We start from the raw sequence: 22,842 nt of genomic DNA, 5'->3' as shown, positions 1-22,842 counted from the left end.
CTGAATACGGTCTGCTAAAATTTGAACCTGTATGTACGAAACGGTCGCATGCACGTCAAGTTTGTATAGTGCAGATGCTATTAGCTCCTCAACCATACGCTGATACGTACACGTTTGCTTTCGCATACGGTCCAGGTTATCTGGACTCCAGAAGTCATTTTCGGATACCGTGTGGTGAGAGAGAAATGTGGTACCACATACACCCCTGCGTCGACAAGATAAATTGCTTTCGTTTCTGGCTCTCTGCCGCCGTGCAGTGCAGTCAAGGGCGGCATGCATACTGTACGTGCGTCGCGTCCGGAGTCCTGCCTAGCCACAGTGCTGCAGACCCCGATCGGGTCGACGAAATGATGCATCGGCCCGCGGAACGGATGGTACTCAGGGTGTCTCACGCAAGGAGATGTTTAAGGCGGGTTAGCTAAAACTGGACGATCGAAGATCAACTAGTGGCTTCTCAAGGCAAAATCACGGCTGTCATGCACTGTGCACGTTGGTGCTCCTATGCAGTACGTATAGCTGAAGGCTTGCAAGATTGGGCTGATGGAAAGACAAGCATAGCTGCTCGTATGCAGTACGTATAGCTGAAGGCTTGCAAGAAAGGCGCTTACTAATCACGACTTACCTTTCCTCCGTCTGAGCATTCACGTACGAATAAACACCCATGTCCAGTTCTTGTCAATTTCCAGCTGCAGGTTCCTCTTGATTAGCTCTTTCACGTATCCAGCCAACATGCATTTCATCGTAGGAACGGCCCCCCTGTTCATACTTCACAGTTCACACTGAAAATCTCAGAGCATTTCGCGTCAATATATGGCAAGTTGGAAACTATATATTGCGGACTAGACATTTGTGCCCTGTGTTCAAGACGATCGATCAGAGCGGTCACATGTCAACCACTTTCAATTCCTGTAGTTAACTAAAAAAAACTGTAGCAACACATTTTGCCATTTCTTAGGGCGTCTGACACTTTTTACTCTCCATAAATTTCTTGAGCAGTTTTCTCTTTTTTTAGGGAACCCTGCTCAACTTTATTATATCACTTGCACAATTTTTTTATTAAATCACTTTAGCTATATGTAAATCGTCTGAAAATTGATTATAGGTAAGTTGATTTTTTGGTCATTGATTTCGGCTTTGAGATTTGTGCTCCTTTTTCCTAGGGCTGTTTTGCGAGCTGGTTTGGCCTTTTTTTACTGACCACATTTCTGGGTCAAACGATTTGCTACCAGGCTGAAGCCCATTAGCTGTGCCGACCAGCCCTCCCCTCTCTCCATTTTTCCCTGTTTTTATGTGTTTCTCCTTTTGTTCTAAGCTTATTTTATTAGTTGTTATTTTAGGTATTTTTGGGATGTAGGATGAGTATAAATGCATACACACAAGTACTATGCAATATGTGCGAAAATTACACGATTATGTTATGGGTTTTCGCATACTACAAAAAGTGCAACTTTATTACAAAGTAGTGAGCAAGTTTGTGCAGCAATTATTTAATATATTTTTTTCTTTTTAAAGACTAAGGACATCTCAAAATCTAGCACCTAAACGGACACCACAAATGTCATTTTTTCGGTCTAGACATGGTCCGTGGACCTGATGTGGGAGGAAGCCATCCAATCCTGAACAACAAAAATCCCTATACTTCAAACATAGCAAATTCAACTACTACTTCATTTTAAACATAATTAAACATAGTTATAATTAATAAGAACATAGCAAACTCAACTACTACTACTTCGAGGTACTATATTCATCTGCTACTACTACTACTACTAGTTCTAACTTGAACTACTCCGAAGACAAAACTACTATCGTCATCAGAGTTCTCGAACTGCTTCCAGAACTCATCCTTGTCCGATCCGTCACAACCCTCCTCCTCCTCCGAGTCGCCCCAGTCCTCCTCCGAGGACCCGACGGGGATCACCATCGAGGGGACGGCCTCGTCCTCCTTCTTTTTCTTCTGCTACACGTCGCGCTTCCACCAGAACTCCTGCTCGGCATGCACATACTCCAGATGCTCACGTGCGAACCTCACCATCGTCGCCTCGTCCCTCTCGCCAAGACTGACGACAATGGTGGGCCTCTTCTTCTTCTTTGTCTTGATCTCCTCCATGCGAATGCCCCCCAGCACGAGCAACTCCGCATCCGCCTGGGTCCCGATCTCCGGGAAGTTGAGGTACTCTTTCGGCCTCCCGGCACTCCACGTCGTAGGCACGCGTGGCCTCGCGGACGGTGCGGTACGTGCCGAGCCAAAAGTGGCGGCTGGCGTCGGAGAACTCGACCCCGAAGTTGCCGGAGGGTTTCACCCTCACGCCAAAGAAGCCCGTCTTTCCCCTCGGGCTCTTCCTCGGTGGCATGGAGACGGCGGAGTCGGGGTGGCGACGACGGAGGCGGTGATGTCGAGGCTGAGGAGGAGGGGTCGGGGCGGAGGCGGCGGTGTCGGGGCTGATGCGGAGGGGTCGGGCGGAGGTGGCGGTGTCGGGGCGACGCAGTCGGTGCGGGGCGGAGCGGTGGCGGCCCGATTAGGGTCGTACGACGGCGGGCGGCGGCGGCCGAAAGTAGGAGAAATCGGAAGCGGGTGGCGAGGCGGAGGTGGATCCGCGGCGGGGCGGCGGTGGCGGCCTGATTAAGCTTTTTTTTTTGCTACGAACTTGGGGAGCTTTATTGCATAGCTAAGATATGATTACAATCTGCCCTCAGGCTACTAAGAAGAAAGGATGGACTCCCCTCCAGCCAACAGTCTGAAACCAATAAGGAACAGGCCTGTTTGGCACATAGGTCTGCCATAGTATTAGCATCCTTTGGGACATATCTAACAGAAAAAGAGATAAAACTTGATGGCTTCTCCCCAATATCATCTAGAATAGGCGCAACAATTGACCTCGAACTGTCACGCGACGACCAGAGGTTGACAACCTCTAAACAATCCACTTCCATCAGCACATGTGAGAAACCACGCAGCCAAGCGAAGATGACTCCCTCCCGTAGAGCTAAGGCCTCAGCAATGAGGGGGTCTGTCACCCCCGGGAAGGGTTTACTCCAGGCTCCCATGAACGACATGTGAGATCAAGCTATCCCACCTCCTCCCGCACACCGAGCTTCATTGTTGATAGCACCGTCCGTGTTGATCATGATCCACCCCACAACAGGCGGACGCCACTGGGCCCTAACAAACCACGTGGAGGCTTCGGAACATCAAGCATAATAAGATCATCACGAACTGATTTTACCGCCTGCACTGGATCATATGACACCTTGTCATGAGTCCATCGATTTCGATCAGACCATATTGCATGCATAACAGTAATAGGTTTGCATCTATTGGTCTTCGATGATGTCGTCCATCAGCACATCCCTCGCCCAAGTGGCAGGTGTAGCCTTGGTAATTTCAGACCCAAGAAATCTCGGGCTGCTGCCCAAAACAGCCGGGCATGTGAACAGTTTATCAGTGCATGTCACAAGTTTTCCACTGACGCCTTGCATAAATCACACACTTCCGTCGTTCGAATATGACGATGCTGAAGAGTAGCGTAGTCCAACAGAATTCCACGTAAGACCCGCCACCAAAACACACGGACTCTGGGAATAACCTTTAATTTTCACAAGGCGTTCCACATGGGTCTATCTGAAGTTGAAGTCTCCGCTATCGTTCCTTCCTCTAGAGCTAAGCGCTCTTTACGAGTCACTAGAGCACGATAGGCCGTTTTAACAGAGTAGACACCGGACCTCTCCAAGTCCCACGCAAGATAATCCTCACCACAAGCCGATCTCAAAGGTATATTCAAAATAGCATCCGCATCTGGTGCAAGAAAGTTCCTTCGAACTAGATCCACATCCCACGTACCATTCTCATGATCAAATAATTCAGAGACACGATGTATATGATCGTCCCCAATACGTCCCGTAGGCTTGAGAGTGGCCGTGTTTGGTATCCAACGATCCGTCCACATGGAGATGGATTCGCCATCCCCAACTCTCTTGATCAAACCTTGTTCCAAGGGCCGGGGTGTGCATGGCCCGTACTGGAATCTCTGACCCGGGTGCCCGATGAATATGATGGCCCGTCCTTTGACTCTGACTCGATCATTGACTCAGCAGAAGGCAAAGCTCGATCTCTCCTCTCCCGTCCCAGTCCAACTCGTCCGTGGAGGACCGGATATGTGGGAACGCCCATGCCGTCACGTGGTATTTGCGAAACTGCCACTGCTGGGAGCTGGCTGATTGCCGGAATAGGATTGGGAGACTGGGCTAGTGCCCCATGCATGGCCATGGCCGCAACGCTCCCGTAATCCGGCCTAGCTGCTTGATTGGTTTGGTCTGGGCTGTGGGCACACAGCTGGACATTACAGCTCAGCCCGGCCCATGTGGTCGCATTGCCTACGTGGCCCGGAACCGAACGTCACGTCCATGCTGACCTGTCTGATCCCTTGTCCCCTCAGCACGAGAACCGGGAAAATCGGCGAGCATGCACGGCGTGCGACGACGACGACGACACGCGACATGCGCGGACGGACGGACCACCGCTGGCGTCCTCGGCCAGCTCGTGGCGAACTGTAACCCAATTCTTCCTGCACTGCAACCACCTCACCTCGATTTCCGTTTGTACTGCTCACCCACCACGCAGTGCTACTGTGCAGCAGTAGGCGGCACGCAAGTATACGTACGTAACTGAATACGGTCCGAGACTTTTTTTCACATCATGTTGTTGATCCACGTCAAAAGTTTATAGAGAATGTAACAAACGGGTGTCAAGTTTGTATAGTGCAGATGCTATTAGCTCCTTGATAATACGCTGATACGTACTACACGTTTACTTTCGCATACGGTCCAGGTTATCTGGACAGACCAAGAGAGGAGTCCAGGAGCCATTTTCGGATACCGTGGTGAGAGAGAAATGTGGTACGGAGTACACCCCTGCATCAACATGATAATTGCTCTCGTCGCAGACAAGGCCGGCATGCATACTGTAGATGGGTCGCGTCCGGCGTCCTGGCTAGCCACAGTGGTGGACAGTGCTGCAGAACCCGACCGGGTCGACGAAATGATGCATCGGCCCGCGGACAGCATTCAGATTTCAGGGTGCTGGTGCAGGTGGCGTCTCACTCTCACGCAAGGAGATGCGTAAGGTGGGTTAGCTAAAACTGGACTCCTAAAGATCAAGGAGCAGCTTCTTGGGCAAAATCACGGCTGTCATGCACGATGGTGTTCCTATGCGGTACTACCTCAAGCTTGGGCTGGCAAGATTGGGCTGATGGAAAGACGCGCATAGCTACGAAAATGGAGGAGCATCTATACATGGAAGGATTATCTGAGCTTCCAAGTTCACACCTTGCACGTCAAAGGCGCTTACTTAGGGCATGTACAATGGTTGATAAAATAGTCCTATCTTAGGTATTGTATTTAATTTAGAGATGACAAAAAAAACATGTCTATAATGGGTCATTTTTAGCCTTATCTTCAATAGTAGCTATTCCTAAAAATATGGTGAGACATATTGTGCTAAGAGATCATTTCTTGTCTTCTCTTAAATAAGAAAAGACAAGCCTTTTCTTATGATTTCTCTCTTCTCCCCCTCATCATTTATCCTATATAGAATTCTTAAGATAGAACCATTGTACATGCCCTCACCCACGACCAAGGTTTACCTCTCAGTCGCAGCATGCACGTACGAGTGGGTATCCAGTTCCTGTCAATTCCAGCTGCAGGTTCTCTTGATCAACTCTTTCTCTCGGTACGTATCCAGCCAATGTGCATTTCAACGTATGAAACTGTCCCCGTGTTCATACTTCACACTGAATATCATGGACGTTCAATGTGTGGAAAATATGGCATCCTGGACATGTGTGACCTGTGTTCAAGACAATCGATGAGAGCAGGCACTCACATGTCGATGCCTTTCACTTCGGGTACGGTAGTCAACTAAATAAAAGCAAATCCTGTAGTAACTCATTTTACCATTTTTAAGGCGTGTGACACATTTTATTTTCCATAGATTTCTTGAGCAGTTTTCGCTTTTAGTGGTTGGGTGGGTTATCCTCTTTCCAAGCAAGATTTAGCTAGGCTTTACCTTGAAAACAACAAAAGTTTAGCTAGGCTTTTCCACATTAGCAAATCCAATATGTTTAGCCTAACATGGCCCAAAGAATATCCACATTATTAGCACAAGTAAAGCAGTAACCATCTATTCTTCGCTTGTAGCAAAGGATAGAGAGTAATTCATAGGAGTCGCGTATCCAAATGCTCTATTGGACTAGCCCATTTAACTTCGCAAGATTTGCTTCGTAGGAATCTGCTACGAGCCTATTTAATTTTTCTTCAAACCAGCTTCCTTTCCGTCCACCGACCACTGCTCGACGCCCGCGTGCGTCAAAATGACGACCTTTTTAATGGAGTTGAACTTGCTACCTCAAGCAACGAACGACCGTTGTTAGCCAGCCGAGCTAGTGACCACGGTTGGGTAAACTACAGCGCTAGTTTATAAGTACTACAGTTACTATGGCAGATCTGTTTTTTTTCTTTCTTCAACCTTTTCAATATTTCTTGAAAAAATGCGAACAATCTTTATTAAAAATGCGAATAAAAGTTTGAAAACGTGAACAAATCTTTGTAACCCGTTTCTTTTAAAAACAAAGTGATTTTTTTTTTAAAAAATCATGAACAATATTTTATGTATGCTGAACAATTTCAAATGTACCTTGATATTTTCTGTAGTATACACTGATTTTTTTGCATATACATTGAACATTTTTTTTAAATACGCTGAACAAATTTCAAATACATAGTGAAAATTTTGTAGTATTCATTGAACATTTTTGTAATGTATGCTGAACTTTTTTGTAATATATCATTAACATTTTCTTAATGTGTGTTGAATATTTTTGTGAAGATGAACATTTCTATATTGCATGGTTAACTTTTCAATAATATGCATTGAACATTTCTTAATATACGATGACCATTTTTGTAATGGGTGACGCTACGCGTCGGCCGGTGGATAATAAGAAAATATCCGCCGCCTCGCTAACCATTCGATCGACACATTAATGGCCGTCCGATATACCCGCGTAAGTAGCCACTTCTTTGGAATAAGATTGGTGTTGTAGAAGACCCTCTGCAACAGTAAGCTTGTTGTAATCACCCGAGCCTATACATTTTTATTTTTCACAACAAAGGTCTTGTTGTAGGAATTTTTGTAACAAAGGTCTTGTTGCAGGAATTTTCGTAACAAAGGTCTTGTTGCAGAAATTTTGGCAATGTGTTTTTTTATTTTTTGCAACAGAGGTCTTGTTGCAGATTATTTTTGCAACAAAGGCCTTGTTGCCGAAAATGTAAAGATCGATAGAATCCTTTTGCAACATGGGTGGTGTTCCAGAATTTTTTTGCAACTAGGATCATGTTGCAGATTCTTTTTTGCAAATAAAGACATTGACATGACGGAGAAGGTTTTGGCGGCAGGAGGAGCTTGAGGGGGTAGCGCCATGGCCGACTACGGCCGAGCTGGCTGTTGGCGTCAGATGGTAGCCGCCTGTGTTTCAGACGCCTCGCGAGTCGCAGTTGTGGTGCGCGTGATGGTACAACTCGCAACTTCAATGCTCCAAGCACGTTGCTCACCGCTGTTATCATGGCCGGTTGCTGGACTTGGGAAGTCCATCATTGCTAGCAAACACCATTCGTGCTTTGTAGAAGACGAGTGATGCAAGCGGTTGCAAATTAATAAAGGGAAGAAATGAGTGGATGGAAGAGGTTGTAGAAGAGATAAGGTTAGGAAGAGAGATGTGGATGGACCATGGGGACACGTGTTGATTAGCGAAGGTGGATGACGCGTTGGAATTTTCCGCCGGCTGGAGGGAAGCTTTTCCCTTTTGTAATTCGCGTTGAACTTTTATATAACACAAAAAAATGAGAAGAAAATAACATAAAGCAAAATAAACGAGAAGGAAAAGAGCGAAAGGTAAAAGGAAAAAAATAGAGCAAGACGACTAATAGCTGGACAAAACATTGAAAAAACTGAAGCAAAGAAACTACAGAAGAAAAATGAAAAATGAAAAACGCAGGAAACATCGAAGAAAGCAGCAGGGAACGAATAACATGTGAATCCCATACGTGGGCCGGACCAGCCCTACGCTCGCCTCATCGAAGGCTCGACCTTTTGATGCTAACGAGGGATCTGCCTATCAAGACCCAGGGAAGCCTCGCGGCAAGGGCTGCACGAGATGCGCCAGCCCAGTTGCGCTGGAGGCCACAACCTCATTTTTATTGTTTTTATTGAGGTTTTTCCCCTTTTCTATTTATTTCCTTTTTACTTTTGTTTGTACTTCCAAATATTCTAAATACAATATATCACAAAAAAACACTTTACATAAAACATTTAAAAAATGTTAAACAAGTTTGAAAATGTTAAACATGTATAGGGAAATAATTATCATGCATACGAAAAAAATAAAATATGTGTGAGAAAAGTAGATAATGTATTTAAAAATGTTAAAGAAGTATTTGAAAAAAATGTTAAACAAGTATTTGAATTTTTTTTAATCAAGCTTTTTAAAAATGTTAAATATGTATAGAAAAAAAGTTGACCATGTATGCAAGAAATTTATCTTGCATTTGAAAATGAGACAATCAAGTATTTGAAAAATGCAAATGTGTATAGCAAATATGATGACCATGTATAAAAATGTGTTAATCAAGCCTTTGAAAAAGTGTTGACTATCAATACAAAAAATATTAAACATGCATTTGAATTTTTTTAATCAAGCATTTGAAAAAGTTAAAAAATGTGAGATTCACTCACACTTTGTTGTGTTTCAACATGTGTGGGCTACTAGTGCAAGGGCTGGGCGTTCGGTTAATATGGTTAATATGGTTCGGTTTATTCGGTTTTTTATAATTTCGGTTTTGGAGAAATGGCCACCGAAATAACCAGACAAAATTACACACCGAACCATATTAACCAAAATATATCGGTTCGGTTTATTCCGTTAACCGAAAAAACAAGTACATGCACCCATCAGTACCATTTTTTTTTCCGAATTTGATACATATACATATTATATATGATCAAAATAAGCACATGCACTAAACATTGAATAATTAGTAATTTGCTCCATGAGGGAGGCACGGATACGGCACACCGCACATATACGCAAGAAGATCCATGGATCGAAATTGTACAAGTACGTACTATAAGGGGCTGACCCCACAGCTTTTTTGAAAAACAGCCTATAATCACTGTTCATCGTGAAGAAAAAATTCACAAAAAATACAGTTGACCCCACAGATTATTTTGGCTGGCACCGCCGCTGTACACTAGCGCATGACAATCTTGGATGCAAAAACAATAGTACGTACAATATTCCTAGTAGATCAAACTAATCACTAGCATGAAGTTACGTCATGTACTAATGTAGTAGCTACTTGTAGAGTGCGGCGAATCTGCACCCGGGCTCAGCTGCACCCACGCTCACAGAAAAAATCAAAAAAAATACAAAAAAAAATCAAAAAATCCCAAATTGTTTTTGTGTGGTAGATAATTAGATGCGTGAGGTTCGCTGAAAAATTCAACTCGTTTGGACATTTGAGCAAGTCTGTGCAAAAAAGACAAAATCAGGGTCTGTAAAAAAGAAAACTGTTCATGAACTGTTTTGACCCGATTTGTCTTTTGTGCCGAGACCTACTCAAATATCCAAATGAGTTGAAATTTGGTGCGGACCTCACGCATCAAATTATCTACCACACAATTTTTTTTGGAATTTTTTGAATTTTTCTAGTATTTGTTTTGAATTTTTTACTGACCGGGAGCAGCTGAGCCCGGGCTCCAGGATGAATTATCGCTACTTGTATTGATATTTGAGAGATTAGAAAAGTTAGAGAAGCCAGTGAAATACTTGTCAGGCTGGCTTGACGTTCATTGAAAAAACGAATTCATTCCTGATTGCTGAGCACCGACTCGCCGGAGCCAGCTGGATGAGGATTTGACTGCGAGCTTAGGGTTAGGGAGGGCGCCGCCTGATGAAGTGACAGAGAGATGGATGATGGCTAGGGTTTAAGTACGTGTGGATGTGTACGCATTAATAAATCACGGGATGTTGGGCCGATGTACATATGGGCCGCCCTCACAGTCAGGCACGGCCTCACGGCAACTAGGCATCGTAAACAATTTCGGCTACTTCGGTTATTACGGTTTCTGACCAGACTAAACCGAACATACACCGAAACACCGAATAGCGATCGAAGTTCCAACGGAACCAAACAACCGTACACCGAATAAACAAACTAATCGGTTAAATCGGTTTGGTTCGGTTTGGTTTTTCGGTTTTTGGTGTAACAGTGCCCGCCATTAGCACCTAGTGGTTTTACGTTTTATGAATCTAAAAATTATATTTTCAGAAAGTTTTAAAAGAATAATAAAAAAATTATTAAACAATAAAGAAAATATACTGTGTAAAAATATTATCATATATCTCAACATAAATATTTTAATAACTTTAGAAGTATCCACATATTTAGAGAAAAATCTTAGTATTGAATAAAGAATGTTTACTTTTTTTTAATAATGTTCACAGACATGAAAGCAAATATGTATATATATCAAAATAAATTTTGATGTAATTTAAAGCAATGTTCACTCTCTTCAAAATAATGTTCTTAAAAATAAATTTTTTAAATAGAATAATTAAATAATATTAGAATATGCAATGAAAAAATAAATACAAATAATTAACCAAAAATGGAAGAAGAAAAAGGCAATAGAAAAGTGAAATGAAAATTTGTGCCAAATCTTGTTGGGCCAGCTTACGATGCAAAAAAGTGTGTCTGTCGACTCCCATGTTTGCCACAACAAGCGACATTTTTTCCCTGGGAGTTCATATTTGCCGCCTTAGGGAGCACAATGGCTCAGCTTAAAGCGAAATGATAATGGGACAGCTGCTCGCGCAACCCTTTTTTTTTTCTAAAAATATCGCCAAAATTATGTTTGTACTTAACAAATTTTAAAATAGTGCTAAACCAATGCACTAGTGGATAAGTATTATATATGGAAAAAAATTATAAATGACCAAGTACGTGCATATGGATGTCCTGCTATTTGAAACGAGAGGTCAATTTCATGCATAAAATATGTTTCTACAAACAAAAAATGTAGTTTTTTTTGTATATTTGGAGAAGTGTTGCTCATGTGTGTCAGAATATTTGTTATGTTGTTGTTTTATAAAAATGTCAATAGATAAGCTCAAAATAGAAAGACAAAACAAGCGAAAGATAAAAGTATAAGTGAAAAAAAGTATGAAAAAACACATGAAAAAAGATCACCAGTTAGAAAGTAACCCCCGGCTTTGCGAGTGTCGCCTCTAGTGCCAATACATGGATGTACATATCCACATGGTCAACACGTGTTTGTCGGGAGGTTGATATGTGTTTTTTTGTCCCAATCGGGTTTTTCCTTGGTTGGGTGGGTGGGGTGTGTGAAGGGTTGTTGAACTTGCTTTCTTTCTTTTTCTTTGAGTTTAAGAAAAATATATGGAATACATGTTGAATTGAGCTTACAAATTGAACTATTTTCACTATTCCATTCCTCGTGGCGATATATTCAGACCTGTCACCTCCCCCCCCCCCCCCCCCACACACACACACTATAGCGCATGTGTATAATAAAAACATGATGAACATACCTTTTGGAGTAGTCCTACGCTAGTCAGCGAGTGTATTCTTTCCATGTGTGTAATTTTTAGAATTTTTAACATCACGATGAACATGATTCAACCTATGTCACCCCATCTAAAGTGTTATGAACAGTTGATGCATATAAGACCCACGAACCAGCGTAGTCGACATTACACATGTAAGGATATAGTTTTGGCACATAAATCGATTGAAACTAAAATAAAAACATAAACCCGCAAAGGTTGGTGAATTCCTCCCAAAGAGTTTGAACCGAGGAGCAATACAAAAGTGGGTGATCGGTAGTCTTAGGATCCGGGTAGAAGGGGCACTAATCCATCGTCGCAATGTCTCTCCTGAATGATGGTCGTTGATGAAGAGACGATTTTGTGGGCGAGACATAAGGATAGCCTGCATTTGTTGGGGTAAAATTTCTCCGGATAGCCGTGGGGAAGAGGTCCACTAGTTTGGACTCCAGGTTGTGAGAAGCTGGCCATCGATCTTGCCAACATGTTGTGTGGTACATGTAGATTCAGTTTTATCGAGTCCAAAATGGCATGCAAAACCCCAAGTTTATTTCCAACAATATGAGAGAGGCGAGGCAGAAGATCATGGATCAATGAAGGATAGCCCAAAACCCTGTAAACACTGGCATCTAACCTCAAGTAATAATGAGAGAAGAGATTAAGTGGTTGCGAATGCAGTAGAGGCCCCCTCATGGATCACTACCTTAGTAATACCGCGAAAGATCTCTATGCCATGAGCCAATCCCGCCAGACGATGGAGTCGTGACGAGCGTTTATCACTAGAACCTGGTTTTCCCTTCTATCGTAGTCTTGACAAAACAAGATGAGGATTCCGAGGCATAAGCAGAAGACACATGGGAGAAAAACTATTGCCCCCACGATTAAACGAAGCATAGAATAGGAACATTTATGATAAGAACAAGTACGGCTAACACATGAACCAACCTTCTTGTTCGCGGTGTTGTGTTATTGGTGGGGAGGTCGATGAAGTAGCTGAAGTCGTGGATATAGTCAAACAGTAGCGAGCAGTCGTGTCGAGACGCTCCCTAAAATCCTTATCGCTAATTTCCCGGTGTAGGATCACAAAGGACGAGGTTCTAGACAATGTCGAAGCATGAAACAAAGTGAAGGCGGGCCAATAGCTTGCTTAGTGGGCCATCCGCTCTTATTTGGCCGGGTATGTACCAAACTCTAAGAGCAACTCCAAAACAAAGGATAGGTCCTGACCCGGTTTGCTCCCTACTACGCTCCACCCTTGCTTTTAGAGGCCTGCTCTCCCGAGCAGCCATGCAGTGGTCTTCCGAATGGAGTCGGCCGGAAGCAAAAACACCGGGAGGAACGAGGATTGTTTCGTGCGTGAGAAGGTAGAGCAGATGCAATCTGTTCTAAGTGACGACTAGGGTTGCCAATGGCTCTGTCGCTAATATATTGGTGGCCGGGCATGAGACACGGGGTTAGGCCCAAGACCAAGTTGGTAAGAACGCACGATCTGAGTTGTTTGGATGTTGCTGTTCGTAATGTATCCGCTAAAAAGATGTAATTAATTACCAACTAATTATCCAGTTTCATCTAGGAAAAATAAAGAGCACACATGACATATGTTTGAGCCCGGCTTGTTCACGAAACACGAGACACGTGTGTGGCATGGCAAGACGGGTGATGAATAGCATTTGTGCCACTCCTCTTCTTATGATCCAATAGGACGTGGGAGCAAATCTCTTATACTCCCTCCGTCCTTTAAAGAGTGTACTTCCAACTTTGTTAGAAAGTCAAACTATCTCAAAGTTTAACCGAGTTTGTGCAAAAATATATTAATGTTTGTGAAACCAAATAGATATATGATGAAAATATATTTTATCATGAATCTAATGCTACTAATTTAATGTCATAAATATTGATGTATTATTGTATAAATACGGTCAAACACTTGAAAGTTTGACTTTTCCAACAAAATTCGAAGTACACTATTTTTCAAGGACGGAGGTAGTATGTTGGTCCCATCTCTCCTCCACTTTTAGGGTGGTACTAAAATTTTCCACCATGCCATGAAACCCACATGTGCCTTTGAGCTTTTATGCGAATAATTGTTTTGGGGAAACCTCGGATATGAGATATTCCCACATCGAATGGTGGCGGCGTTTTATATTGAACATCGTTCTTTGAGTTAGACCCTGGTTCTGAGCTGTATGGCTTCTTGTCTGGCAGCGATGACAACTTCCAATGGAGTTGGGTTGAGGCGGGGATTCGGTAGTTGGTGTCATCCGATGTGTTCGAGGAGTTCTTGTGCCTCATCGTGTCTTTGTGGAGTCGGAGCTGCGGAGTAGGTGCCTCAGCGGTGACGATGGCACGAGATCGATGTTGGCTTGCAGGGTCTGGTTGTGGTGCAGGCTTAACTCTTTTCTGATGCAAGGTTCATCATCCGAGTCTGAGCTATCTGATCGCCAACGCGGGTGATCGACTGATTGACATAGGTCGGCATGGGTTCCAACGCCTGTTTTGGCGAGGGTTGCGCTGGTGGTCGTCAATGCTGAAATCGAAGTGGATGGCTCACGAAGGAGTGATGACAATGACGGTCGGCGATAACCTCGACGATGATTTCTTCTCAACGGCGTGTCTTCGCGTGGGTAGCTACCTAAGTGAGCCGTCACAACGGTTTTGAACTGGTTTTCACTAATTAATTAGGCAATCCTACATCTTCTTAATTAATGAGACGAGACAAATCTTTTGTTTCCGTTTAAACTTTTTTGCTAGATTCTCCGGCCCGGGTGGAGAACTGAAAAACGGCCGTAAAAATTACGGATTTGCTATTTTACAATCAAGTGTTTTTCAATTCGTCAACATTCAAATTTCTGTCCGTCCGTTCTTTGCTCTGAGATCCACGCTCGGTCTGCTGTTTTTTGGGTTGGTTTTTGTTATCGGGCGCGGTTTTCTTCTTCCGCCCGTTTTCCTCTGCCCGCCCCGTCCCAGCCGGGCACTGTTTGGGTTTTTGTCTCTTTTGAATTTGGGAGCGGGGTGTCTGGTCGTTTCCCTTTCTCATCCCTTCGCATTTGGATAAGGCAGAGAGAGAGAGAGCTCGAGCGGTGGAAGAAGGGGAGGCGATTGCTTGCGTTCATGGCGATTTCGAGCTCATCCACCGCAGGCTGCTCTGGCGGAAGAGGGGGAGGCGATTTCTCCCTCTTCTTCTCTTGGTCCGCGGGCTGCTCTGGTTCGTTTTCCTTGTCTCTCGCGCTTTGCCCATGCTTTTTTGTGGCCGTGTAGTTCCAGATCTGGTGATTTTTTGGCTCCGTGGATCCGCGGCATGTGATTTTTGTGGTCCGCGGCATGTGATTCCCGCGGGATGTGCATGTCGATGCCGTGGTGTTCTAGTCCGCCACGGTGCCATGGTTGTTCGTGTGAGTTTTGGGAGGAGCCTGCAGTGCGCCTTGTGTAGTTTCCTGTTTTTGTTGTGGGTGCAGACCAAATTCCGGGCCGATTGTGTTCCCGTTGTTGATTTGTAGGTAAGTTTAGAGAATAAGTTCTGCTGCTGTCGATGTGGAGGTAGCTTAGTAGGCTTTAATTTCCAGTGGTTGATCCCGTAACCTGTCTCTGAAGGTGAAGGTGTGGTTATAGTCGTTGAATTTCTTCATGTTTGTTTACGTTTTGTCCCATGATGTTGTTCATTCTGGTGGTTAATGAACTTCTCTGCAACTTGTTAGTCCAAGGTTTTTGTGTACCCTCTTGAATTTCATGCGTGTTAGACCAAGGTCTTGCAGAGATATGTGCTTGAGTTATGCTGTTCAATTTTTAACTCTGTTAGTTGCGCTATATGTTCACTGCAACTTGTAATCTAGAGCTTCACTGCTATCTTATGCACCCTATGTAGCTGTGCTGTAGTTTTATTTGTTCCCCCTGTTTTTGCCCTATTTCCCATTTTGTATCTTGCACTAAAGTACTGTGAAACTTGCCCCCCTAATTTTCTGTGTGGCTAACTTGCCCCCCTAATTTTCTGTGTGGCTAACTTGCCCCCCTAATCCCATGTATGCATGTTGGAGTGTAATTTTCTCTTAATTTCAGTTTATTTTCCTGTGTAGTTTGTCCTGATTTTTCACTGTAATCCAATGTGTATTAAATTACTGCATACATTGTCCCTGTTTTATAGTGTAGTCTGATGCGTTATCACAGTGTAAATTTACCGTTAACTACCGCATAGTTACTCTCTAGTTGCACCGTAACCTGATGATTTTTTACAGCGTTATTTTACCCATAGTTACAGTGTAATTATAGGTTATTGTACAGTGTAGTTACAGTGTAAAATGGGTAACCTGATGCTTTTTTTCAGTGTAATTGTACCCATAATTTATGTACTTTACACTATAATTCGATGGCGTTCTACACTGCAACCCGTTGCCTCTTTACAGTGTAATTTTATTCATAATTACTGTGTAGTTTGTTCTCTTACAGTGTAAATTTCTCTTCGATTATTACTGTAAATTTACACAGTTTTGCACTTGGAGTCTCTCTATAACTGAGTCCTGTTTTCTCTCTTGTTTTTCAGCTAGTAGATCAATGGGCAGACTACGGAAAGTCTCGGCCAAGGATGTTCCGCAAGTTTCTTCAGTTGAGAGTCAGGATTCTTCAAAAGATCCTTCTGTGCCTAATGATTTCGCTGATGAGGATGTTATGTCTTTGGTAGTTATCTTTGTCTTCTTTTCATTTTCATTGTGTTTTTTCTGTTTCTCATTTTCTGTGTTGTGCTTATTGTCTGAATTTTTCCTTTTTCAGGATTTCTCTGCTGATGATGAAGAGTTTGATAAAGCACTTTACAATTTCTATGTGACTAATGTAAGTATTTTTCTGATCTAATTTTATTTTTCATGATTATCTTTTTCTGATTATATTTATCCTTTTAGATGTTGGTTTGATGTTCATGTATTTGTTTTGTACAGAAAGTCAAGCAGCTCAAGAGGAAATTATCATCTGTTGGTAGAAGGAATGTTGTAAGTCTCTTTTCTCTTCTTGTGTTTCTTTTTTCCTTCTCTTCTTATCATTTTGATTGCTTGTCTGATGTTTGTTTTGCTAGGGTTTCCCCTTTGTGTATTTAGTTTATTTTGGATTTAATGACGTTCTTATTATCTTTTTCTTGTAGAGGCAGAAACAATTGTCTGATTTTCCTGTGTGTTCAACATTCACTAGATATTCTGGAAAGTTCTTCTCAGGAGTTGTTGATGGCATGTGTCCTAGGTACAAGGGTGTTATTCAGAATTATGGGTTGGGTTGTCTCCTCAATTTTGTCCGTAGCGAGGTTCCTCTTAGGCTTGTTAAGTGGCTTGCATCTAGGTTTGATGTTCCTGTGTCTGAGTTTCAGTTGAAAAGGAAATCCATCCCCTTAACTAAGTATGATATCCATGACATCCTTGACCTCCCAGTAGATGGTGAGCCACTTGTTTCTGATCCTGAGTCTGGCCGTGATTTTATCCTCTCTCATTTCAATCTTACCAGTATCCCTCCAGTGTCCTTTTTCGCCAATTTGCAGTGTAGTAAAACTTGTAAGTACATGCATTTTACAGTAGTAGTTACACTGCAAATTAGAAGTTTCTTGCAATAGTTTTTACTCTGGAATTTACACTATAAAACATGTATTTACTCTGGAAATTACAAGATTCTTACAGTAGTTTTTACTGTAGGATTTACACTGTAAAACATGTGTTTGCAATGTAAATTACAAGATTCTTGCAGTAGTTTTTACTGTTGGATTTACACTGTACAACATGTTTTTACACTGGAAATTACAAGATACTTACAGTAGTTTTTACTGTGGGATTTACACTGGAAATCATGTATTTACAATGTAAATTACAAGATACTTACAGTAGTTTTTACTGTTGGATTTAAACTGTAAAACATGTTTTTACAATGTAAATTACAAGATACTTACAGTAGTTTTTCCTGTGGGATTTACACTGTAAAACATGTTTTTACACTGGAAACTACAAGATACTTACAGTAGTTTTTACAGTGGGATTTACCCTGGAAATCATGTTTTTACAATCTAAATTACAAGATACTTACAGTCACTGTAAAACATGTTTTTACAGTGTAAATTACAAGATAATTACAGTAGTTTTTACTGATTTTCACTGTAAAACATGTTTTCACAGTGGAAATTACAAGATACTTGCAGTAGGTTTTATACTGGGATCTACACTGGAAATTACCAGCTACTTACGCTAGAATTTACTAGGGATTTACACTGGAATTTGTTTATTTTCCTCTGTAATTATTCTTGTAAGTTTTCTGAATTTTTTTACACTGTATTTTTTCCATTTCGAAACAACTTCAGTGTTTTCAATGTAATTTCCATGATGATGTCAATGTAATTGATCCCAAAATTTATGTAATTTCCTAGAATTACAGCAGATGTTGATCTATCTCTTTTTGTAGATGAAGAAATTTCCTCCCCTGATTTGTTCATGTGAGAGGTGAAGAGAGAAGTTGGCGAGCAGTTGGGACTGTTTTTGCTGACCTGTGGATCATGATGCCGATTTCCCTCTGATGTCCTTCTTTCTTGCTGCTCGTCAGGTACAACATCTTCTTCGAAGCTCTTCTGGTTTCTGTTTGCCCTCCTTCTTCTTCTGCCCCATCGCCCATGGCCGCCTCCATGTTCTCCCTTCTTTTCTTCTCCCCCTTTCTGATTCGCTTTTTGTGCTGTTAGGCGAGATCTGTCCAGTGGTTTGCGGGAGGGTTTTGGTTGCAAGCTGGGCACATGCTGTGTCCTGTGTGACCCTGAAGATCAAGAGAGGGGTAGGTCGCCGATTTTTCTGGAGCGGTTTGTTGTCCAGGGTTACCGGGTCAGCTACTTTCTCTGACCCGTTTTGACGTCCTTTATGTCTGTCAGCTGTTTTTGTGACTGTACAGGTGTCATATGTTCATTTGTCAGGATTTTTGAATGTTCTCAAATTGTAAAACAGTCAAATATCAAATAGACAGTCCCAAAAATTACCACCACGCCTGAGCCGGTGATCCCTGCCTCCTCGCGCCACACCGCCTCTTCCCTCTTGTAAGCGGCAGCGCGATAGCGAGGGGCGGAGCAGAATCCGCGAACGGTCGAATAAGGAAGAGCCGACGCCGCGGCGCCACAGGTACCGTCACTCACGCCTTTGCCATCGAAATCACTCGGCCGCCCATCCCAGTCGATGCCGGAACGCGGCCACTGGAATTTCCTGAGGCAACGTGAAAGTGAAACACACCACGAGTTTTTACGTGGCTGATGACAAAAGAGCACGAGAGAGAGTCGCTCCGAAATCTTTATTGACATTGCTCTCAAGCTACAAATTAAACCGCTACGGGCAGTGAGAGAAAAGAGGAAAAGGCACAAGAGCTTCATAGGTTTTCGCTTTTCTATTAATAAGTACTATGTCTTGCTTTGCTAACTTGTAATGAAAGAACAAATGAATAATGCATGTTATGCTGCTTATGCAGCAGGGACATTGGACACGTTCACGCGAAGGAGGCTTGCTTGTTGCGTGTCTGCGGATGGGCCGAGAGCTTGGACAGCAGGAAGACGCCGGCGGAGGAGGCGAGCACCGCTCCGGCGAAGCAGGCCATGTCGAGGCCGGTGACGAGCGGCACGCTCTTGAACTTCTCGAGGACGCCTGCCTGGAGCAGCAGGATGACGGCGTGGCCGAACCTCGACTTGGCCTGCGTGACGGACCGGATCCTCGCCCCTTTCTTCAGCCTCTCGTAGATGGGCTCCTGGACGCGCTGGGAGCCGTAGAACATGCCGTACATCCCCATGCCGAACGTGAGCAGGGCGGTGCCGATCAGGAACATGTCTGAACGAGGACAGAAAATAGTTACTAACAGACTCGATCAGATTGATGGCGCAGGGTGCCTTGTGTGTGATTAAAAGTACGGGTACGTACCTAATGCTTCGATGAGCAGCTTGATGATCTCGGCGTGATCTATCGTCTGCGACATGGCACGGAACTGCAAGGAGAACGACTGCAGAACAATGCCACAACCCTACAGACACGCATGAAGAAAGGTTTGATCAGTCTTTGAAGACTTGACTTGCAGCATATATGGCCACACATATAGGAGGATGAAGAAGCGCTTAGTTGGTTACCTCGAGGAAACATGGGACTGAACCGAGGAGCGATCCTGCGACGCCGATGAGCGTGAACGACTGGCATCTGACGATGCCCTGGTGGATGACGGCCTCGACGACCTTGGCCCAGCGACGCCGCGTAAGGGCCAGCCACGTCGCCCCGAACTGCCGGAGCACCAGCCTCCGGGTGACCTCGTACGCTAGAGGCAGCAGGAGATCCACGCTGCCCGCTTCCCCCGGCAGGCGTTGCTTCTCCTCCGTCGTGCTGGCGGTGGTCGCTCCCAGGGTTATCAGCGCCGCCCTCTGCTCGGCGGCGCGGCCGATCCCGCGCCTCGCCGCCTTGGTGTCCCACAGGAACGGGAACTTGAGAGACGGGATGCGGCACGACGGCCGGCTGGCCGCCGGAGACGACGACGGCAGACGGCTGTCCTTGGCGGTGGCCGCTCTGAGTAGCCTGCCGGTACCTGCAGCCCTGGCCGCCATTGCTGGACTCGGTCAGCTCCTTGTGTTCAACCAACGTTGCCTGTGCTGCGCTGCGTTGAAGCTGAAGTATTGACTGTGCAGAGGACCTTTCGAACCACGAGGCCGTATAAATACTGGGAGGGAGGAATGACATGGTATGGAACATGTGCAGCAACTAGAAGGCGGGGAAGGTTCCAAGAATAGACGGGGCGAATGAACCGTGGCGGTGAAGGAGCTGGGCGTGTGGAAGATCAGGAGCGGACGATTCCAATGGCGGGCGTCTCGTTCCTGTGGCTGGAGAAGCTTTGTCGCGGCGCCGAACCGCACCAACGGTGCCCAGGGTTCCGTTGACGTGTTAGCGCCCGCGCGCGCGCGCGTACTTTTTCCGTGCCGCGGCGGCATCGTGCTGCTGGTATCTCGTAGATGGTCATTTGGCGCGAGAAACGACAGGAACGAAGAGTCGTTGTGCGCACCTACCGCTCTCGTAGCAGCAGCTGCAGCACGAGAGAGCGATGTCGCGTGGAGGAAGGAGGAAAGGTTTGCCTGAAGCTGCAACTTGGTGCGCAAACTTCCTTCCGGCCAGAAAGATCCAGGGATTTTTCGCCGGGCGCGAACGCTGGCGCGCCCGTCTAAACCTGGCCGTCTGTTAGGAAAGGTCGGCCGGACGCGCGCGTGGGCTCGTGTGTCACGGCAGGTACGAGAGCGAGATGGCAGCGGAAGGCGATACGAGGTGGACGGGCGAGCCGCCGGGCGGACGGACGCGTGTGCGGCGGCAGCGCGTTCCTTGCCGCTCCGGCCTCGTCCGCGGGCACGTGATGCAAAACGCTCGCCGTCTTCGTTTTCTCTCCTGCTGGTACGAGGACGGAGCCACACTCCGTGGTGGCAAGCCGAAAGGTACGGGTGCAGACTCTCAAGTGTCAAGCTTGAAGCTTTTCGGGCAAGTGTGTGGTCGTTCGTACATTTGTCATTCTCGCGGGCGCGGGGGCTGCATTCGGGGTCGGTGCACCTGGTGCTTTTGTCTCTAGAACCTAGCTACCAGCTGGAGCGTATGGGAAGGGGCTCCTGCTCTCTTGGGAGTATCCCAGGTCCAGACTAGTCACCAGAGCTTGTGTGAGCAGCGTGTAGGCGCCCTCTCACACTTGTCAGTCTTGCAATTTCGCAAATAAATGTGTTCCATCTCGGCTATTGGCGGCATGGCACATCAATCATGGACACGGCCGGGCACTTGTGTGTGTGCGCGAGCGTGTTTTGATCAAATACAGCAGGTACCAACGGCACGAAAAAGAAACACCCGGCTCCGATGCGTGGTGCTCGCGGAATTTTTCCTATAAAAAAATGCCAACAAGGGTTAGCCCTTGGATTGAACAATTAATAGGAACCATCCATTCGACGTCACCTGATGGCTTGTATTACTATTACCTCTTGATAGTTAGGGCATGGATAACAAGTCTGTACGGTTAATATGGACCTTTTCCTTTATAAAAATACGAAGAAAAAAAATCATGTCATTAAAACATGGTGCTAAACTAGGAGACATAGCATGTATAATGCAAACTTTTTCTATGTCATTTTTTCATGCCATGTCCCTGCCACCAATTTTCTTTCGAGCTTGGTTAATACGTAGTCAAGTTAGTTAATAGACATTTATCTTAATCATGCAAAGCATATAAACCGGATATTCATGTGAGTAACAAGTAAAAACACAATAGTCCTTTGTACTTTTGATTTTTTTTTTATCATTGTACAGTTTCAACATGAAAAATATCATCTGAGACCAGGTCTCTTTTCCCATCACGGGAGACCCCATCCAGAATAACACATGTGTTTAACACCCATCTCAAAGCATCTTCTTCCCCAACTTCACATCTCCGCCATATTCCCATCCACCAGAGATGACCATCTCACGGTTAGCCTTCTCCTACGTCATCGTCAACAATAAAAATATTAGAGGATGTCGGCTGACTCTCCAAATATATCCATAGCCAAAGTCAAGCAATATGTTTCTGAAGTGAAATTCTCCCCCAATTTTCAAACAGTTCACTAAAACCAGATATTGAAGTAGTGTCTCTTACAAAACGCTTCCGCTCGCGTCGCCTCTAGGGGGGCGACTTGGGCGCCCTAGCCACCGCCGCATTCGACCTCCCTCCTCCCCTGCTTCCCTGCCGCCACCGGAGGAGGCCAGCGAGCGAAGCTCGCCCGGCGGACGGCAGGCCCTCCTCCTTTCTTCACGAGGGGATCCTCTGGTTGAGATGCGACGGCGCCCCTGGGCGTACGGCATGGAGGCGGAGTTGGCGCGCTTGGGCGGCGGCCGATGGGATCCTGGCGGTGCTAAGGGGGCTGGCGGTGGCGGAAACCCCAGATCGGTTATCCTCCGGGTGGTCGGGCTCGCGCACCGTTCGGCGGCGCTAAGCGGTGGTGGGCGCGCGTCGGCTGTCCTCCTTCACCGATGTGATTGGGGCGGCCGGAGGCGTTGGCGTGGTGCCGGATCCGAACACGTTGGTGGCGCCGCCCCCTTCGTCAGGGATGGCAGTCAGGTGGTTGGTCCTTGTGGCGGCACCGGTGGCGGCGGATCTTGGGAGCTCGCTCCCGGGGACGTCGCAGGACGCGGCAGCCCGT

At 45.1% G+C, this 22,842-nt stretch overlaps 3 protein-coding genes across 5 annotated transcripts; 1 reads left to right on the top strand and 2 right to left on the bottom strand.

Annotated features, from left to right (window-relative positions):
- Window positions 1-1,571: 1,571 nt before the first annotated feature.
- Window positions 1,572-2,354, bottom strand: LOC109782602 (ethylene-responsive transcription factor ERF084-like). Its single transcript, XM_020341222.1, has 3 exons — window positions 2,178-2,354; window positions 1,781-1,960; window positions 1,572-1,616 (listed from the first exon to the last, which is right to left on the bottom strand). The coding sequence occupies exons 1-3, from the start codon at window positions 2,352-2,354 to the stop codon at window positions 1,572-1,574; spliced, it is 402 nt and encodes a 133-aa protein (XP_020196811.1).
- A 12,319-nt stretch (window positions 2,355-14,673) lies between these two features.
- Window positions 14,674-18,662, top strand: LOC109782596 (uncharacterized). 3 transcript variants are annotated; one of them, XM_020341216.4, is made up of 8 exons: window positions 14,692-14,883; window positions 16,213-16,346; window positions 16,440-16,499; window positions 16,604-16,654; window positions 16,804-16,898; window positions 17,023-17,089; window positions 18,099-18,236; window positions 18,370-18,662. In XM_020341216.4, the coding sequence occupies exons 1-6, from the start codon at window positions 14,790-14,792 to the stop codon at window positions 17,024-17,026; spliced, it is 438 nt and encodes a 145-aa protein (XP_020196805.1). In that variant the 5' UTR covers window positions 14,692-14,789; the 3' UTR covers window positions 17,027-17,089; window positions 18,099-18,236; window positions 18,370-18,662. The 3 variants fall into 3 exon arrangements, with proteins under 3 accessions (XP_073354279.1, XP_020196805.1, XP_020196802.1); XM_073498178.1 differs by having other exon boundaries at window positions 14,674-14,883; window positions 16,804-17,089; XM_020341213.4 differs by lacking the exon at window positions 17,023-17,089.
- Window positions 18,663-18,925: 263 nt separating this feature from the next.
- Window positions 18,926-20,417, bottom strand: LOC109782595 (uncharacterized). Its single transcript, XM_020341211.4, has 3 exons — window positions 19,783-20,417; window positions 19,580-19,679; window positions 18,926-19,489 (listed from the first exon to the last, which is right to left on the bottom strand). Exons 1-3 carry the CDS (start codon window positions 20,245-20,247, stop codon window positions 19,155-19,157), a joined length of 900 nt encoding a protein of 299 aa, XP_020196800.1. The 5' UTR covers window positions 20,248-20,417; the 3' UTR covers window positions 18,926-19,154.
- Window positions 20,418-22,842: the final 2,425 nt, after the last annotated feature.

This window comes from Aegilops tauschii, chromosome 5 (assembly GCF_002575655.3).
Source record: "Aegilops tauschii subsp. strangulata cultivar AL8/78 chromosome 5, Aet v6.0, whole genome shotgun sequence".
NCBI lineage: Eukaryota > Viridiplantae > Streptophyta > Magnoliopsida > Poales > Poaceae > Aegilops > Aegilops tauschii.
Note: the sequence above shows the minus strand (reverse complement) of the source record. Positions and strands in the feature narration are given on the sequence as shown.

Bases quoted from the DNA above. Each gene is read 5' to 3' on its own strand.
- LOC109782602 (XM_020341222.1), bottom strand. From the start codon at position 2,354: ATGCCACCGAGGAAGAGCCCGAGGGGAAAGACGGGCTTCTTTGGCGTG. The intron at 1,961-2,177 runs GTACCTCAACTT...CGCGACGTGTAG, and splicing joins AGTGCCGGGAGGCCGAAAGA to CAGAAGAAAAAGAAGGAGGA. The intron at 1,617-1,780 runs GTTAGAACTAGT...TTTGTTGTTCAG, and splicing joins TTGTCTTCGGAGTAGTTCAA to GATTGGATGGCTTCCTCCCA.
- LOC109782596 (XM_073498178.1), top strand. From the start codon at position 14,790: ATGGCGATTTCGAGCTCATCCACCGCAGGCTGCTCTGGCGGAAGAGGG. The intron at 16,347-16,439 runs GTAGTTATCTTT...TTCCTTTTTCAG, and splicing joins ATGAGGATGTTATGTCTTTG to GATTTCTCTGCTGATGATGA. The intron at 16,655-16,803 runs GTAAGTCTCTTT...TTTTTCTTGTAG, and splicing joins CTGTTGGTAGAAGGAATGTT to AGGCAGAAACAATTGTCTGA.
- LOC109782595 (XM_020341211.4), bottom strand. From the start codon at position 20,247: ATGGCGGCCAGGGCTGCAGGTACCGGCAGGCTACTCAGAGCGGCCACC. The intron at 19,680-19,782 runs GTAACCAACTAA...GCGTGTCTGTAG, and splicing joins CAGTCCCATGTTTCCTCGAG to GGTTGTGGCATTGTTCTGCA. The intron at 19,490-19,579 runs GTACGTACCCGT...GTCCTCGTTCAG, and splicing joins GCTGCTCATCGAAGCATTAG to ACATGTTCCTGATCGGCACC.